The 19,661-nt window shown below is 42.5% G+C and overlaps 1 protein-coding gene across 1 annotated transcript; it reads left to right on the forward strand.

Moving 5' to 3' along the window:
- Positions 1 to 4,438: 4,438 nt before the first annotated feature.
- On the forward strand, positions 4,439 to 17,624 carry si:ch211-45c16.2 (mitogen-activated protein kinase kinase kinase 13). The gene is made up of 13 exons (XM_037686920.1): positions 4,439 to 5,123; positions 5,828 to 6,011; positions 6,130 to 6,321; positions 9,230 to 9,388; positions 9,508 to 9,666; positions 9,769 to 9,877; positions 10,023 to 10,132; positions 10,235 to 10,351; positions 11,119 to 11,262; positions 11,598 to 12,339; positions 13,494 to 13,561; positions 13,721 to 14,012; positions 17,447 to 17,624. The coding sequence occupies exons 1-13, from the start codon at positions 4,490 to 4,492 to the stop codon at positions 17,543 to 17,545; spliced, it is 3,009 nt and encodes a 1,002-aa protein (XP_037542848.1). The 5' UTR covers positions 4,439 to 4,489; the 3' UTR covers positions 17,546 to 17,624.
- Positions 17,625 to 19,661: the final 2,037 nt, after the last annotated feature.

Here is a 19,661-nt window from a genome sequence, read left to right on the forward strand (position 1 = left end):
TAACCAGGTTTTGAGGACGGCACGGTGAACTGTGTTGTTCATATCATAATCAGACCTGTTTTTAATCCAGTGGCCCCTCAGGATACAAAGATTACGGGCCTCCAATACTGACTTTCAGGCTTGTCCTTTGCACACAGATTTCTTGAAATTCTTGAATATTTTGATTACATTATGAACTGTAGATGATTGGCTATTATTATTTTACTGATTCATCATCATCCCAATTTTCTGTTAAGGAACATTATTCTGAGATTGTTCACTGTTTTAGACACTTTTTTTGCAGACTGGTGAACCTCTGCCCATCTTTATTTCGGATTCGGTCTCTAAAATTCTCTTTCTTATACCCAGACCACTTACTGACCAAATAGCCTAAGGCAGTGCAGAACACTCCTCCAGATGTTTCCTATTTATGTCACTTACTTTACTAGCATTTTGTTGCCCTTTTCTCATTATTTTTTTTAATGTGTTGCTGTCGTAAAATTCAAAATTACATTTTTCCGAAAACAGTTATACAATTTCTTAGTTTAAACATTTGACATGTTTACAGTGTCCCATTGCTAATAAAATATGGGTTTATGAAGTTTGAAAATCATTGCATTCTCTTTGTATTTACATTTTTATACATCCCCATTGTTTATAATTGGGGTTGAACATTTTTTACCTTTTTTTTTTTTTTTTTTAAATCAACAAATTTAACTCAAGTTCTATTTAAAAATAAAGTTACATTGCTAACTACAAACTATTGTGCTGTTTCTGTGTGAAAGCTTTCAGTGGCTCAGCTGTGGCCTTCAAAGCTGAATGAGATTGAGTGGGACTGCAAGCATAAGGTCAGGATGGATGTGTGTTGACATGGCAACGTATGAACGACGAGGTGGGGATAGAGGCTAAATTGGTCCTTTTGTCGGATGCGCAGCTGTCACCTGAAAGGAGGTTCCCCTCGGTCGGTCCCAGCAGGGCTTCTCTTAATGAGGAGCAGAGTGATGGAGACGCAGATGAGACTGCTTCTGACGCTGTGTGTGTGTTTGTGTGTGTCTGTGCTGAAAGTGTCTCCGGTGTGAAGGTTCAGCTGCTGTTTGTAAAACGCTACAACAACCACTCTGCCGTTTGCTGAGTGATACAAAAACGAACAGCCTTCCCCAGTGGATTGCTGGGAGTGGTGGGATTATTGGCTACTGCCAGACACGCCCTGGGCATATGTGTGTGAATCTGATTCCCACCCCCCCATGACTAACAAATGCTGTGTACACACATAAAATAATTCAAACACTACTTTTGACTTTTTTATATATAAAAGTATGTATACTACATATGCAAAGTCAAAAAATGAAAGGAATAAATGGAGAGGGATAGAATAGTGTTTGTGTTTGTGCTCATATCTCCATAGCTTTGTAGAGGGATTAAAGGATCAGCCCCTGGTAATTTCTCCCCCCTCTGTCCCTTCTGTTCTGGCTCTTTCTCCTCAGCAGTGTTCACTAACGTGTCCTCTACTGAACCAGTATCCTCTCCTTTTTCACCTTCAGATGGACAGTCAGTCTGTCCTTGCGCAAACAAGTCTTTTTCGGAAAGTCCTGTAAATAAATGACTATGTAAATGAAACCCTTGGACTCCTCTCGACCAGGCACCGACATTATTCATGGGACGCATAATCTTCCATTAGGGATTGATGAGAGTCGGAGGTTTCTTTCCTCCACTTGGTGTCAGAGAACAGACTTAAAAATGGTTGAAAGGCATCAGGCTGCGCTCTGTGGTCATTATTCAGGAGAGATAATTGTAGAGTTTCAGTTTGGCTACAAAGGTTACTATTTGTGAGGATAAATGTGCTCTTTGCTGCCCTGCAGTCCGCATCCACCCAACACGGCTCACGTCAGAAGCCCAGCTCCGAGAATCGTTGGTGAGGTGGAATTACACCACCGGCCTCTGTTCCTTCAGCTTGTTTGTCTCTGCTTTGGAAGGGACGGATTTATTGGATACCTGAGAGAGTGTTCTCTCCTTCCCCTGCACTCTCAGCAGCCTGATTAGAGATGGGCCTGCATTATAGATGAGCTCCTGGCAACCGCCACACTCTCACAGCGCTCAGGTTACCCCCAGTGGATGCACAGAGACACAGTACATGGATTTGCACAAACATGCAAGCAACATCTAAATGGACCAGTGGCTTTGTGTGCACATGCATTGTTTAATTTCTCTCAGAAACCACTTGGCATCACTTTGAATCTACGTTTCACAGTCCAGTATCTTACAAAAAAGGTGTGTGTGTGGGGGGGTGGGGGGTGGGGGAGGGGGTTTGGGGGGTCATGCTGAGTGTTGCATTTACATCTGCATCAGGACCAAACAGTACTTTGATCCAGTCGAAGCATAACAACTGTGTACATGCCTCTGCCTTCATGAAATATCCACGTAACCCAGAGCCAACTCACTTCTGTCTCCTCCCGTCAGGACTTTGATCTCAGTTTGTGGTTGCACACATCATCTATCTTTGCACTGAACTTTTTTGTTTACGGGTGCCCCTTCAAACTCCATTGGATTTCTGGGGTTGTGTCCTCATGACTTTAAACGGGTGAATACGGTGCATGCCGTTTAAGAAGTAGCTGATTGATTTATTATTTTTTGTCCAAGGTAAACAAAGTCAAATTGACATGATCAGAAAATCCAGTCTGTGCTACACTTGCAGCAGATTTAAGCCAAATAGACGATGATAATTTGGTGGGGTTTTGTTTTTGTTAAGTAAAGACGTGAGTATGGCTCATATGCCAGGACACAGAACTTAACGTCACCATTGAGCCGTACAATAAATTAAAAGGAACTTTATTAAAAACGTTTAAAGAAAAAAGTCAATTTGTGGCCAACAACAACAAAACCTTTCCTAATGTTTGTTGTCTCTCAGATCTTTACTTTCCATTTGGCTGCCACAAATCTTCCCTGAAGTATCACAGGTGTTGAAATGGGTCTAAAATTGTTACAGTTCAAGGAACTCTGTAAAAGCTACAGTATCCAGCTGAGGCATGAATGACGATTTTTAATATTCAAAATTTGTGACAAGTTTGTAACATTAACATAACTTTTTTTTTTTTTTTCTGGTGTTATGGTGCACAATTCATCCATCCATCCATTATTTTTACCCGCTTCTTCCATTTTGGGTCACGGGGGTCACCGGTGCCCATATCCAGCAATCGTTGTGCGAGGGGCGGGGGACACCCTGGACAGGTCTCCAGTCCATCACAGGGACACATAGAGACAAACGAGACAAACAACCATTCACTGTCTCACTCACACCTAGAGAGAATTTAGAGTTTATGGTACACAAGAAAATAAAAAATATAACCACATTTTTTGCTTTTCACATTTTGCTAACTGGAAAATAAGCATTATTTGTTTTTTAATATACATCTTGTAGTCATCCTGTAATTGAGACATCCTCTGAGGATTTCCCAACAATATTACTGATGGTTATGATATTGTTTATACATCTTTGACAAAATTATCTCCCCCTCATGTCCTCTTAATGTTTTTATGAGCTTTCAGTGTACTTTATGTTCCTCTGTAGTTTGACCTCTTGTTCCCACACGATCACATGGTCTTACCTGAGTTACCTGATGACACCAGAAGCAGTTTCTGATGAGAACTGTTGGATGTGAGCCAGCAGGTGGAGCTTTAGTTTAGATTAGACTACGTTATCCTTATCCAGCCTTTATTTTATTTTTATCAATAGATTAAAAAAACTTTTTATTTAATATTTCTGAAAAGGCTACTTTTTGTTTTGTTTTGTGCTTTTATTCTTTAAGTTTTCTTCTCAATGATCTTCTTGCTTTAGAATTATCCACAAAGACTAATATGTGCTGTAGTGTACAACGTGCCTGTTTCTGCTGCGTTGTCCCTTCTTTGACCTCGGTCAGCAGTGTCTTGTGTAACTTTTACAGAATTGCATGGTAAAGATCGTTTGTTGATTCTGTAACTAAAGAAAACCAACAGGCTGTGTTTATCACTGCAGCTGGTGGTTTGGGTGTGCCAGATGTTTTACTTTCAGGAGTTTAAATACACGGAACAACCTTTAATCCTTACTATACTGTTAATTCTACATAGACAGAAAAGCAGTCTTATTGTAGGTGTGTGCGTAGTTGGTTTAGTTCAGCTGTTTAACTCAAATTTCAGAGCGTTGCATTATTTATTTTTACTCTAAACTCATTTTAAGCCCCTGCTCTACAGTGTTAGCTTTTCATATCTTAAAATAATAATCATAAATGTCATCTCGCTCTATGCCAGATCCATGTAAATGAGAAGATTGTGTTTTACTTTGTGGAGGTAATTGAATGTTATGTTAACAATGTGTTTGTTTTATGAGACTGTAGTACAATCTTTAAAAAAAATGATTAGGATTTAAATGTGTACCTCTTTCTTTTCTGTGTCCATCTTCCTGTTCTGCAGGTGATTTTCAGCGGTCAGACAAACCGATGTGTTAAGACTCGTCCAACTCATCGTCACTGAGCAGCTCATGCACATGCGTGACACCATGGGCAGCTCCCCAGAGGTGCTTTCGTGGACTTCCTGCCCCAGTCTTCTGGTGGGGAAGCTAAAGGAGGAGCTGAAACTCACTGTGGTTGGTGACGCCATGAAGAAGTCCAACTCGCCCAACTCTCAACCCCAACTTCCTCTGGCCCCACTCTCTAATTTACCTCCTCAGATTATCACCGATCTCGCTCCGCCGACAAACCTTCCGGTTCCCCTGCACACGCCTGTCCAGGATGAGGACTCCATGTTGGGGGGTGTCAGTCCAGCAAACACAGTCCTGAGTGTGGATTCGACACGGAGCGAAGGCGGACACTTTGACAACAGCGTGCTCCAGCTGCAGGAGCAGGATCATGAGGAAGCGGGGTCACCGGCGTCCTGTGAGCACGGTGGGTGTGGCAGTGGCATGGATGAGCAGACGGGAGACGGGGACTGTCCTGTGGACCAAAGTGGGGAAGGGAGGCCAGGCCACCCACATCACCCTGATGACATCAAGCTGCACTTCCAAAGAGCAGGGCCCGGGTCCGGCGGCTTCTTAGAGGGGCTGTTCGGTTGTCTTCGGCCCGTGTGGAACATTATTGGGAAAACGTATTCCACAGAATACAAGCTGCAACAGCAAGGTTAGCTCTGGGGTTCATCTTTCTGTGTGATGTCAGTTTGACAAAAGTAAAACGTCTCTGTTTAATTAAAACATGTTTGTCTCTTAAAGACCTCTGAGGGACAAACAAACAATTCCCTCCTGAAACGTACTCAAAAAGCCGTAACTGAATAGTTGTTCCCAGCTTCAGCCTTTCGCGGCTGCACTGCTGTCAGTTTGAATTGAGGTCACTGGTAAAGGTAGTCTCACCTTGCTGTGGGCTGCCTGTACAGGCTGGACACGCAGCGTAAAGGATATGTGGTGAGGGCAGATAAAACTGGGCCTGATTTGCCCCTTGTTCAGCCATGCAGTGAGCTTCAAGCTCAGACAGTGTTCCTCTTTCTTGTGATGTTTCCAAAATCACATAACAGAAGCAGCACTGATCTCACTGAACGTTGGTAGGTCATTGTTGTGCATTGCTTTGGGTTTATTTTTGGTCATGGTTGAATATTACTATTACTTTTGGGTCACATTCCTAAAATACTGTGGTCTGTAAAGGTTTGTCCTCAAAACATATATTTCATTCTTAAGGAACAGATTAGAAGATGAGCTTTTTTTTTTTTAATTTTTATAGAGCATATGTGACACAACGGTGAATAGTTCAGTGCAGTGCTATGGGTCACATTGAAAGTGTCAAAATAAAATGGTGTTGTTTGCATTGATAAAATGTAACTAACCTGACTGCAGACATGTGGGAGGTCCCATTTGAGGAGATTTCGGAGCTACAGTGGCTGGGTAGCGGTGCACAGGGAGCCGTCTTCTTGGGCAAGTTTCGCTCTGAGGAGGTGGCCATCAAGAAGGTGCGAGAGCAGAAAGAGACGGACATTAAACACCTGCGGAAGCTCAAGCATCCCAACATCATCAGCTTTAAGTATGTTTATAATTTTCAGTTGGTATAATTCCACTGGAGTCTGTTATTAACGAACTCAGGGTTTGTCACTTTGTCTTTAAATGTGTTTCCTGTGTGTGTGTGTTTTATTGTATCTCAGGGGTGTGTGCACACAGGCTCCTTGTTACTGCATCATCATGGAGTATTGTGCACAAGGTCAGCTGTATGAAGTGCTGAGGGCAGGGAGGAAAGTGACCCCCAGGCTGCTGGTAGACTGGGCCTCGGGCATCGCCAGCGGGATGAACTACCTACACCTCCACAAGATCATCCACAGAGATCTCAAGTCTCCCAAGTGAGCAGTGTTTTTGTTGAATATTCATGGATAAGAGCACAGAACACTTTCCTCAGTGACCAGCAGACCATTACAAAAGCACAAACTGTTCCCATTGTTTTAGTTGAAGCTTTGTAAAATACCAAAGATGACAAAGTTAAGCAAAAGTATATTTTAGCACCAACAAAGGGATTTCCAAAGAGCTATTAGCTGTAAACAGTGCACAGTGGATCAGTGATCAACTGGAAACATCTCTCAGGTCCTGCGTCAGGTCTTTCTGGGTTTTTTCTGCTTCTTAAAAATTACTTTCACTTACAAATAATATTCTTCTCCCTTCTCCCATTTGTAAAGCATGCGGTCTATAATATGCTGTCGTGCTCAGGTGCAAGGACTGGGCATAAAATGAGTAAAAATCACAGCTAAAGTCCAAAGAAAAACTTTGACAGACTTTCCAGCGATGTTCAGTCAGGTCATCTGGATGGTTTCTTTTCTGCATGTGTGCTGAGCTTGGGGCCATATGACTGGTGGCGCATGGCCGTTCTTAGTTGGTGGAACGATTTGTCTGTGTAGATGAACATATGCATGAGATATATTCATAAATTAAACGGATTCTTTCATTTTTCTGGACTGTATATAATGTGCATTGAATTTAGAAATGTAACGTGAGACGTTAATTATCTTTGAACCATCAAAATGAATGCGGTAATTTATTAACAGAATCAAAGTTTAACACATCACACATTTACATTAATTGGCAAAATATGGAAAATAACAACATGGCTAGTTTAGCAAACTGTACAATTTTGATTATCCACACGGCGGTGGATGAGAACTTTACACAGACATTTCTAAAATATCTGGAATGATTTCTACTTGATAGAAGAATTTTAAAGATGGAAAGATGAAGTTTAAAGGGAGAAAAAGATGGGTGAGGGGGTTTGTTTGTGTCAGCATTCAGGACGGCACTCTCCGAACTTTTCTCAGCTTCTTCCCCAGTACACTTAGGTGTTATAAATCAACTTTTTACCTGGAGATGTCCCCACCGGTACGAAAGTCCATTCAACGCACCCTTTCAGCGTCTCCGTAGGAACAGCTGTGAATCGTCCGAAGTAGTGACGGTATTCCGTCCGACACAAATTCGCCTCACGAGTGGACTTCACATGAGTGGAGTCCGTCAGAGTTCCACCCAGAGGTGGAAAATGTTATAATCCCATAAGACTCGGAAGAGCTCTGTGGTCATGTCAGGATCTTCCTGTTTCCCAGCACGGGAGCTGCAACGACTCCAACTCGACTCTTCACCCAACTCTCCTCGAAAACTCTCCGCCACCGGTTTGAACTAGGAAGTACCGACATTTTAAAGAGCTCTATTTCCGGTTCATTTAGGAGTTTCTGATTGGTCAATATCGACCAGACAGGGGTGTGGTTTGTGACGTAAGAGGTCACAAGAAGTCAGAAAACAGCAAGAATGTTATGGAACAGATTGAAAATGTTTTTCAGACAGACGAGAGGAATATTTAGACGAGTTGGCGGAAAAACAGGTGCCAGCTTCTCTATTTACGTCTGAGAGGATGTAAAAACACGACAGCTCGTTCCAACAACTGGTCTGCGTTTGACTCCAACCTTGGACCACTTACACTTGCTCATTTAAAGACAGAAAATCAGAAAATGCATAATTACTCTGTAACAGACCTTAACATGAATTCTAACTTTGCATGAGGATTAAAAATCATTATTACTGTTTCACAGTTAATTAAAATGATTAGTTCACTGCAGCATCTAAAATGGTTTGAACTAAAACACTTTGATTATCAACATTTGTAAAATAGTAATGATATCAAAAAAGAGAGTGTTCTTTCACTTGAATTTTCAAGAAAGAAAGTCTCAGGATGGGTCAACCTGCATTTCTGGATGCAAATCAATGAAATGACAAGTTCTGTCCCATAAGGTTCTTAAGGTCAAATCCTGACCTTAGGCTTAGTTCACTATATCTGGTTAATTCCGATAACAAACAATACTCTGGCATACTAACTAGTTACGCGGCCCCGTGCTCAGCACACACACAAAAAAGAAACCGTCCAGATGACCTGACTAAACATTGTTGGATTTTATACCTGGATTATTGAGCATGAACTTTGGTGTTTGACAAAACTTTCAGAAAAACTGCAGAAATAAGAGATTCTTCAAGAGGGGACGCAAATGTCTTGCCCATTTAAAGAAAAGAGGTGTAGTTAAAACACAGTACTATATTTGCAGGTTTTGCTTCCTTCACAGTGCAACCAAATGACTCTGAGCTCTGCAGATTGCATAGCAAAGTTGTGTCTTGGTCTGGGAGGAAGTATTGTATGTTTTGCTGATTATATGCAAATGAACGTTGTATTTTTGCTCTTTAAGCTAATATGAACATTTTCTAACATTTTACAAGCTTTTTTACTAACGTATTTGATCAAAGCAGCAGCAACAATTCATTCCTTCAGCTCTGGAGAAAGTGACATTTGCTCTAATGCCGCATTAATAAAAGCTAGTTGAGCCATCGAAGGAGAAAGACAGAAGGTTCTGCCTTTCTCTTCCACTCCTGTCTCACCCTCATTAGTTTTGTATCTGTAGTGCTGTCTCTCTAATCAATATCACGCTGCAGCAGCAGGACCAAACACTGTATTAGTCAGCAGAACGACAGCAGGCAGAAAGCTCTGGGAACGTCATCCTCATTTAGCTAATGGGGTGACTCAGAAATGCGCTTCTGTGAAAACCGTGAAATATGTCAAAAAATGGCAGGAAAAAAAGAACACATCAAAGGAGAAACTTAATCAACAGAATGAATGTTTACCCTGTTTCAGCTCATTCTGTGAAGTTTTAACTGTCTATAGCTTCCCTGCTTTTTATTTATGAACACCAATCATAATGCTAACAAGTTTTTGTTTTTGTGTTTCAGTGTTTTGGTCACCCACAACGACACCGTGAAAATTTCTGACTTTGGAACGTCCAAAGAGCTCAGTGACAAAAGTACAAAGATGTCATTTGCGGGTACGGTGGCATGGATGGCTCCAGAAGTCATCAGAAACGAACCTGTGTCCGAAAAAGTAGACATCTGGTAAGTAGGAAGGCACCACGTTTGAAAAATAATCATCATTTTAGAACATGGAGCTTTGTTTAGTTATTGTACATGGGAGATGTTTGAGAGGCCTGACCATCCTTACTCGTGTATCGCAGGTCATTTGGCGTTGTGCTATGGGAGCTGCTCACAGGAGAGATTCCCTACAAAGATGTGGACTCCTCCGCCATCATTTGGGGCGTCGGCAGCAACAGTTTGCACCTTCCTGTCCCTTCCACCTGCCCAGATGGGTTTAAGATCCTCATGAAACAGACATGGTGGGTTTGGAGTAAATATTACCGGCAGCTGCTTCTGTTTGAATATTTACCCCGTTTGAACTTCAGATAAACTGTAAATACTTTGATTTTTACTGGTTTCAGGCAAGGCAAGCCCAGAAACAGGCCTTCATTCCGTCAGATTCTGCTACATCTCGACATTGCTGCTGCTGATATTCTAGGAACTCCTCAGGAGACTTACTTCAAATCTCAGGTATGAACTAAAACACTAAACTAAGCACTTTCAGCTGTAAAAGTCAAACGGTTCTGCGCACTTATTTCCTTGAGCTACATTTGGATTAAAGTCATTTAAATCCTACTGCTTCGACAGCCTTTTTTAATACTGTTGGTTATTACAGGCAGAATGGAGGGAGGAAGTGAAGAAACATTTTGAGAAGATCAAAAGTGAAGGCACATGCATCCACAGGTTGGATGAGGAGCTGATCCGTCGCCGGAGGGATGAGCTCAGGTCAGTTAGCAAACATAAACGAGGCGACAGTCATGCATGGCTATTGTTAGGAAACAGAGACGGGATGATTAACGTTTCTCTGCATTGTCTGGTTTCCTTCAGGCACGCACTGGACATCAGGGAGCACTACGAGCGCAAGCTGGAGAGAGCCAACAACCTGTACATGGAGCTCAGTGCCATCATGCTGCAGCTGGAAGTCCGAGAGAAGGAACTAATGAAGTATGTGGATCCAAGTTTTACCAAAGACATAAATGTGTTTTACTATTGTCTCAAGCGTTATTTACGGGGGGGCGTCTCACCTCCCCCATGAAGGTTGGAGCCTGTAATTAATAAACAAGACAGTATCATCACCTACCTGCTGCGCAGCATTCCTGGCCTTCCTTGGATCTTTTACCTAAAATCTAACATTTTAATAAACGTTCATGCGTCCAGAATGTCATCAAATACGTCCGACTTGCATGAGTGACCAAACTCCCGCAAGCAGAGAGAGAATGCCACCAAAGGATTGACAGGCACAGATGGTTTGAGTGTCTTTCTCTTGGTGTGATTCGCTGTTTGAAACACATTCAAAACAAAACAAGAAAGCTGCTTTTTATACTCTGAGGCTCTGGAAATTTTCTTTCAAGAGAATATGCTGCAGAGAGAAATGCTGCACACTCAGTAAATAATTAATTTGAAGTTATAAAACTATTTTTTTCTATGTATTGTGTTATTTATGTTATTATTCAAATGTTAAGTTTATTCCTCTTGTTAAAAACGACTCAAACTCAAGTTTATTATCTTGTTGATTCAAGCCAGAAACATGGAGGAAACGCTTCATCTTGATTGTTGCCTAATTATTAGGGTTTATCTGTTGTCTATATCAGGATTTACTTTTCCTCAGAAACATTTCAAGTAACAAACATCTGCCTGGTTTCATTCCTGTATAAAACAATAGAAAGTTGTTTGAATCATAAAAGTCTAAAGTTATTCTGCTGTCACTGTAGGAGAGAGCAGGCGGTGGAGAAGAAATACCCTGGGTCCTACAAACGTCACCTGGTCCGACCCATTGTCAGGTCCAATGCAGTCGAGAAGCTCATCAAGAAAAAAGGAAGCATTTCCCACAAACCTGGAATGCCCCCCACCAAAAGGTTTGACATGGCTTTTAAACGCATAATTATTTATATTCAAACCATCGTTTTAAACTTGCTCAGGTACTATAAAAACATGGTGCAAGCTGGAAGTGTTCAAAGATCTGTTCGAAATTTTCTCTTGCTGTTGAAGCTCCCCACGTTGTTCAGTGAAAGTAGTGTACAGAAGTTGCTGATAAAGATAGACCATAATGCATTGCAGCTTGGACCGACGCAACAGGCTAATAGAAGCTAATGCTAATGACATCTGCTCGTTGTGATTTTTCAGAGTCACTGAAAATGCCTTTAATCAAAGTAACTTTTTTAATATTGTTGCTAATTTTTGTTTCCCACAGGCCAGACTTGCTCCGCTCTGATGGCATCCCCAGCATTGACCCCCTCCCCTCCCCCTCCCCACTCTCAGCCAGCCCTAAAGTCTCCACGCCCCCTGGAAAGACCCGTTACAGAAGCAAGCCTCGCCACCGCCGCGCCAACAGCAAAGGAAGCCACAACGAGTTTCCCGGTGCGTTGAAGCCGATTGCAGGGGCCCCAGAGGACACCCAGTCCCTACAAGAGCAACCGTTCCTCCATCACCACCACCATCACCACCTCCCACCCGCTGAGGGGCAGTTTCTCCCCTTAAAAGGCCGCGAGGAAGCTGTGGTCAACTGTGCCAACAATCTGCGGTACTTCGGCCCTGCCGCTGCTCTCCGCAGCCCCCAGACCGACCACATGCAGCGCCTTGTCTCCGGCTCCAGCCCTGACCTCATTTCCACTGCGGTGGACACGCGGCAGCGGACTTCATCCACCGGCTCCAATCTTGTCCCAGGTGCTGGTTCTTTATGTCCCTGCTGCCAGGCTCACCCCCTCCCCGGCTGCCTGCACTGTCAGGAGACACCCCCCACTCTCGGACAACCAGTGTTACCGCAGTTCTCGCTGCTCGGCCCCCAAGAAAGGACCCAGTCTTCCTCAGGCACGAACAACAAAGATGCAGAAGGAGACGACACAAACAAGGCCAACCCTCAGGAGCTGGACCCAACTCAACCTAAGCACCCCCTCCCCTCTTCACTGCCCCGCACCCTCAGACCTCTCAGGAAGGTGAGCCCCTCAATCAGTATATGTAGGTACGACGGAGCTTTAGAGTCACACTAAGAAAAACATAATTAAAAGCCATAAAATTACGAGAATAAAGTTGTAGTATTTCGAGAATAAAGTCGCAATATTACGAGAATAGTCGTATGAGACTTTTTTTTTTTTTTTTTTTTAGAGCTCTTATTTATTTATTTTTTCCACGAGTCGGATCCATAACGCGACCTGTCAATCAATCCAGTAGGCATGTCAGCAAATGACCAATCTAAAGCTAAATGCTCTTATAAGTGAGTCGCTGGGTCTCTTCAGCCTCTTTCAGACATATTTATTGAAGACCTATTAACGGCGCTGCACGCACACAGTTTCACTCACTGAGCGCCGTTTTCAAATAGAAACAAAAACGAGATGGTGTAGGGGCAGGGCAGCCGACTCGAGGCCCAAAGGTCCCGGGTTTGATCCCCGGTCATTGCACATCTCTGAGAAGGACACCTTATCTCCAGTCGTTCCCCAGGCACTTTCCATAGATGCCCACTGCGCCACCTGGTGGTGGATGGGTTAAATGCAGAGAGCCAATTTCGTCATTGTATGGGAACATAAATGATGACAATACATAAGACATTATTATTATTATTATTATTATTATTATTATTAATATTATTATTAATAATATTAATAATAATGATGATGTCACGTATATGCATCCCAGAAGCAGCATACAAAAACACAACAGTAGGTGGCAGTATTGGAACACGTTTTGATTAAGAGCGTCAATAACAATAAAGTTTAACAAACATTCTTCATTTTACCACAGTTAAAATGTGGTAAACCTGCTTTATCGTGTCTTGAGTTTGGATAATATCACGACTCATTTAGTTTCGAATTGGTTATTTGCTGACACGCCTACTGGATTGATCGACATGGCACGTCGTAGATCCGACTCGTGTGAATTTTTCTTTTTTTTAACGACAGCTGTAAAAAAAAAAAGAAAAGTCTCATACGACTTTATTCTCGTAATTTTATGGCTTTTAATTTTTTTTTTCTTAGCGTGGCAATGTAAAAAAAAAATTTATGGGGCCCTACAGCTCCGTCATATGTGAGAGATTCATTTGTGCTAAAGAAAACCTTTTTTTGTGGATTACCAGCTGTTTGTGCTGCACTTGCAGGGTGATGAGTCATCTGAAGAGGAGGAGGGGGAGGTGGATAGTGAAGTAGAGTTTCCAAGGAGACCGAGGTAAAAACTCAGAGTCTTGTTTAGTTTACTAACCTGACCTTTTAATGTGTCGTAACTCTTATCAAGTCAGTGCAATTACAGAAAATGACTTTTTCCACATCATAATAAAACTGCTGAATAAAACTCAAGAAGCCCTTCTCTCCTCCTGCCTCCTGACAGACCTCACCGCTGTATGAGCAGCTTCCAGTCCTACTCCACCTTCAGCTCTGAGAACCTGTCGGTCTCTGATGGGGAGGAGGGAAACACCAGTGACCACTCCCACAGCGGACCCCTGGAGAAGCTGAGCGCCAGCCAGGAGGAGCACCTGGACGAGCTGCTGTCGCACACACCGGACATCCCGATCGACATCTCCACCCAGTCCGACGGACTCTCCGACAAGGAGTGCGCCGTCCGCCGGGTGAAGACTCAGATCTCGCTGGGGAAGCTGTGCTCCGACGAACACAGCTATGAGGTCGGTGGTTGGTTTCTGTTTTTTTCTTTCATCCAGTCTCATATTGAAATGTAAAGATCTCAAAAGTTTAACGCAATTGTTGAAAATTTTAAGAAGACTTTTTTTCAACATTTCAGAGTGTCTTTATCAGGAACGTTTAGTTGCCAAAATTAAAGCACTTTTAGTCACATTTTGACTTTTAACCCAAGCTGTCTTCGTTTTTTATACAAAGTTAAAGAACAAGAAGAAAAATAACAAACAGAAAGCTGTTACATGAGATTAAAAAATGATTTTTTTGTAAAGAAGGTATTCCACTGCCATTAAACTTGTTTTTAAGTGTGAACACATGATGCCCATAAAAACCATGCACATGCAGTACAACAGAAAAATATATTTTTGCGTTCAAAACAGATGTTGCTGATAAAAATTACCTTAAAATTGTAGTGGACTAGGCCCATGTCAAAAACTAAGTCTAAGGTCAAAAATCTTGACCTTAAGAACCTTGTGGGACAGGAACTGTCATTTCATTGATTTGAATCCAGAAATACAGGTTCACCCATCCTGAGACTTTCTCTCTTGAAGATTCAAGTGAAAAGAACACTCTCTGTTTTATTATCATTACTATTTTACAAATGTTGATAATCAAAGTGTCTTAGTTCAAACCATTTTAGATGTTGCAGTGAACTAATCAATTTTATTAACTGTGTAATGATTTTTTCTCACGCAAAGTTAGAACTCATGTCAAAGCTGTTACAGAGTAATTATGCCTTTTCTGATTTCTGCTTTTGAATGAGCAAGTGTAAGTTGGTCCAAGGTTGGAGTCAAACGCAAAACAAGTTGTTGGCATGTTTTTAGAATCCTCTCAGACATAAATATAGAGGTTTTTGGCACCTGTTTCTGAAACGCGCCAAAACAAAACTCTCTCTGTCTGTGAGAACATTTCTGATCTTTCCATAACAATTCTTGCTGTCTTCTAACCTCTTACGTCACAAAACACACCCCGTCTGGTCGGTTCTGACCAATGGTAATACTCCCAAAAGTGGACCGGAAAACAGCTCTTTAAAATGTCAGTACTTCCTGGTCTACTCAGTTCTGTTGAAGCTCTGCTCGGATGCTGTTTCTGCACAGTTCTGTTCTGAGAGTTCAGTTCTGCTCAGTTCTGTGAGAGACGGGATGATCCTGACATGACAACAAAGCTCTTCCGAGTTCCATGGGAATATAACACTTTCACTCGCCACTACTTCTGACGAGCTACAGCCATACTAAGGAGACGCTGGACAGGTAGCGTTAACGGAACACCATATCTGCTGATTATCATCAGAAAGGTAATGGGTCAAGTTTCCTACCAAGCGTACCGAGGCGAGCTGGGTTTCTGATGGAGAGTGTCGGTTCTGGTGAACACTTACTTCCCCTCACACACCCTCTTACTCCCTCTTAACTTCTTTCATCTTTAAACTTTTCTCTCAAGTAGAAATTCTTCCAGATATTTTAGAAATGTCTGTGTAAAATGCTCACCCACATCCATGTGGGTAAAAGATCATAATTGTACAGTTTTCATAAATGTCTGTGGTGAAGCAACGGAAAAATCATGGCCGTATGATTTTTCCTGATTGATTGCTTATGTTGTTATTTTCATAATTTGCCAAATTAATGTAAATGTTTGATGTTAAACTTTGATTCTGTAAATAAATGACCGCATTCATTTTGATGGGTCAAATATAAATGACGTCTCACGTTTGCATTTCCTTAAATTCAATGCACGTTTTATTCAGTCCAGAAAAATGAGGAATCCGCGTTAAATGATGAATATATCCGAGCATCTGTTCATCTACAAAATATATTAGCATTGTTTTACATTTCCTATAGCACAAACAAGTCACAAAATATTGTGGAAACGCCCCACCCCACCCCGTTCATTATTAATTTTTAAAATCCATCCATCATCTTCCGCTTGTTCCAAAGTGGGGTCGCGGGGGCAGCAGCTTGAGCGGGGAGGCCCAGACATCTCTTTCCACAGACACCTCTTCCAGCTCTTCTGGGAGGATTCCAAGGTGTTCCCAGGCCAACCGAGAGACATAGTCTCTCCAGCATGTCCTGGGTCTATCCCGGGATCTCCTCCCAGTTGGACATGCCCAAAGAACCTCCCTAGGGAGTTGCCCAGGGAGCATCTTTACCAGATGCCCAAACCACCTCAACTGGCTCCTCTCGATGTGGAGGAGCAGTGGTTCTTCTCCGAGTCTCTTTTGGATAACTGAACTTCTCACCTTATCTCTAAAGGAGAGTCCAGCTACCGTGCTGAGGAAACTCATTCCAACTGCCTGCATCCATGATCTCATTCTTTCAGTCACTTCCCAGAGCTTATGACTGTAGGTGAGGGTAGGAATGTAGACTGACCGCTCAACAGAGAGTTTTGCCTTACAGCTCAGCTCCCTCTTCACCACAACGGACCGGCACAAAGTCTGCAATACTGCAGACAATGGGCCAATGTGTCTGTCGATCTCACGCTGCATTCTTCCTTCACTCGTAAACAAAATTCCAAGATACTTGAACACCTCCACTTGAGGCAGAACCTCACCCTCGACCCGAAGAGAGCAATCCACCCTTTTCTGACTGAGGACCATGGCCTCAGAGTTGGAGGTGCTGATTCTCAACCCAGTCACTTCACACTCAGCTCCAAACCGCTCCAGTGAGAACTGAAGATCACGGCACGATGACACCAACAGGACCACATCATCTGCAAAAATCAGAGATGGAATCCTGAGGCCACGGAACCACAATCCCTCCGTCCCCTGGCTGCACCGAGAAATTCTGACCATAAAAGTTATGAACAGAATCTGTGACAACGGGCAGCCCTGGTGGAGTCCAACTCCCACCCTGAAGGGGCCCAACTTACTGACAGCAACGTGAACCAAACTCTTGCACCACTTGTACTGTATAGGGATTGAATAGTCCGTAGCAGCGGGCCTCCAATCCCAAACTCACGTACCTCGAGAAACACAGTCAAAGCCTTCTTCAAGTCTAGAAAACGCATGTAGACTGGATGGGAAAACTCCCATGACCCCTCGAGAATCCTAGTGAGGGTAAAGAGCTGATCCAGTGTTCCACGGCCAGGACAGAACCCACATTGTTTTTATTCTTTAAAATGTCTGTGCAATTTAAACATTTAAAGGCAGCACAGATGAATGCTAGTTTGCTTATGAAGACTAATTAAATGATTTAAGTAAAATGTTAGCCCTGAAATGTATCCTATAATTTATTTATACTAAAAACAAGAAGAGTACATTTTAAAGTAGTTAAACTTCAAAAACTGACAAGTATCGGAAAATTAAGCTAAAAGAAGCGTTGCTTTTTGCTTTATTTTATTTTTAGCTAGTTGAATTTAACTTTATTTTTCATGCATTTTTAAACCAATCTGGGTTTTAACTAATATTTCTGTTTTCTCGTTTGACCCTCAGAACCCGCTGCAGTTCGGGGGCTCAGACTGTGATTCGTCAGATGCCGAGTGCTCCGATACCACCATTAGAAACAAAGTTGGAGCTCCGTCCTCGTGGTGAAGCTCACAGCCGGGCGTGGACTTGGTTTTGGGCTTCATAGAAAAACAGCAATAAAAGGACAAGATGGTAAACTGCCCCTCCCCCCCCCCCCCCCCCAAAAAAAAATCATCCCAAAATCATCCCCTCATCAAAGCACTGCGTCCAGGGGCAACCCATGGCAGGGATATCCTTTTGAATGATAATGTACAGTAGACCGTTCAACACTAATTATTTTTTTTGTCTAGACTTTGAGGAGAAATTTAGAAACTCTGATCTGAACAGAGGAAAAACAAAAACTGACATTTTGAAACTAAGCGGGGGCTTACTGTGTGGTAACTGTGACTGGATGATGATAATGATGAAGATGACTGCATCATGTATCTGAGGCTGACAGCAGCGAGGAGCTGCATCGCTGCTGGCCTTCATCTCACTACAGTCGCTCTCAACATCCGTTCATGTGAGAACTCCCCCTAAAAACATAAACATGTGATCCCTCCCGCTGCAGTTTGACCAACCTGCTTCTTTGAGTTTACAGCGCAGAGATCCTCACTCTTCTTCCTTCCTTACTTCATTTTGTCTCCGCCGCGGCTGAAACAGGGAACAATGAGCTCATGGAAACTAGTATGAACACCAGCATGAACAACTTAGGACTTTCTCCCTCTCCGAAGCCTCTGTCTGTGTCTCACGGCGTCACAATGCCCCCTATAGCTGATAAGGCATGCCTGTGCAGCTCGCAAGATGCAAAAGAACAAAAGCCTTACGAAGGCTGCATGAAGCAGACGAGCTACAGAGACGATGACTCGGCTGAGAGCTTAAAACAAAAAATAAACTCTCTCCTCTTTAAGACACGTCATCAGCAATCAGATGTCTCAACCGGAGTTACTGAGGGGAGTTTTAGTTTGTGTGTGTGTTTGTGTGTGTATGTGAACAATAAGCCTCCTTCATCATTAGACGTTACAGTTTCAAGTCTCATCTCAGGATTGTTCGAGGACTGTGAAACTGGACTGGACCAATTATTGAATGAAGGAATGTTCTTTGACCGGCACATATTATACAGATCATGCAGGACTATTTAAAAACCAATAGAAGAAGGAAAAAAAAGCTCTTACAGATAGCCTTGATGTTCAACCCTTTATCGCTGTGATAAACATTTTCGTTGCGATCAGGTGCAGCATCCCTTTGTTTTGAGAGGTGCAGCGTGTCCCACGAGTCGTTTTCTAGTCAGAGACCCAACGATCGCCATCGTCTGCGCTGTTGTAAAACAAACAGCAATAATTAACCTTTATAAAGCATTTTGGTTCTCAGGTGAGGCTCAGGACGCAGGACGTCTAGCTGGCTAGACTAAACCACACTACAACTTTAGGCTATTCCCATTCTTTTTATTTTTGCCTTTTCTGGAGTTTGATGCTCAGGTTTTGTGTTGCTGGTTGGCAGCAATATATTAACAGCCACTAGATGGCGATAGCTACATGCACTTATTTTACCTTGTATGTAAAAAGCCATCTGTTTTCTTAAGTTTTAGCTGCCTCCCTTGATCATCTGAGTCTTAAAAATCCCAGCAATACCTTTTATTCCCCATCTGATTGTTCCTGAAGAAGGATACTGCAGTTGTGAAAGCTTTGTTTTTGTCATCACTGATAATCTTGTCAGCCGAGGTTTCAGTGAGCGATGTGTGTAAGCAGCTCGTGAATATCTGCGTCAGGAACTTAAGCCAGAGACGAGCGGCTTAAAGCTGCTCTTGGTTTTAACATCTCAGTGTTATTCCTCTATGTGAACACGTGTAAAAACACACAGATTTTTTTTTTATTTTGTCCTGTCCACACAGCTCTGACTGGTTAAAAAAGAAGTACTTGTATCAGTATTGAACACTACTCCAGGGAGGTGAGGCATAAAGGCCAGGGTGAATCTGAAGTTCTGCTGATGGATCGTTTAGGTTTCGCAGCAGCGTTTCCCCCGAGCTTCCCTCGTTTCTTTTGTTTTTGTGAAATAACCTTGTGTAATGTGACGGGCTGGGTGATTTAATCAAGCTCTTAACTGTTTTTCCAGCTTAAATCCTGTGAAGTATGACTGTTGTGATGTTTTAATTTAAGTTTTGATCTTTGTTTTTTTTTTTCTCTCTCTCTTTGTAGCTGGACTA

The sequence above is a fragment of the Nematolebias whitei genome, chromosome 13 (genome assembly GCF_014905685.2).
Source record: "Nematolebias whitei isolate Nwh7 chromosome 13, NemWhi1, whole genome shotgun sequence".
In the NCBI taxonomy this organism is placed as follows: Eukaryota; Metazoa; Chordata; class Actinopteri; order Cyprinodontiformes; family Rivulidae; genus Nematolebias; species Nematolebias whitei.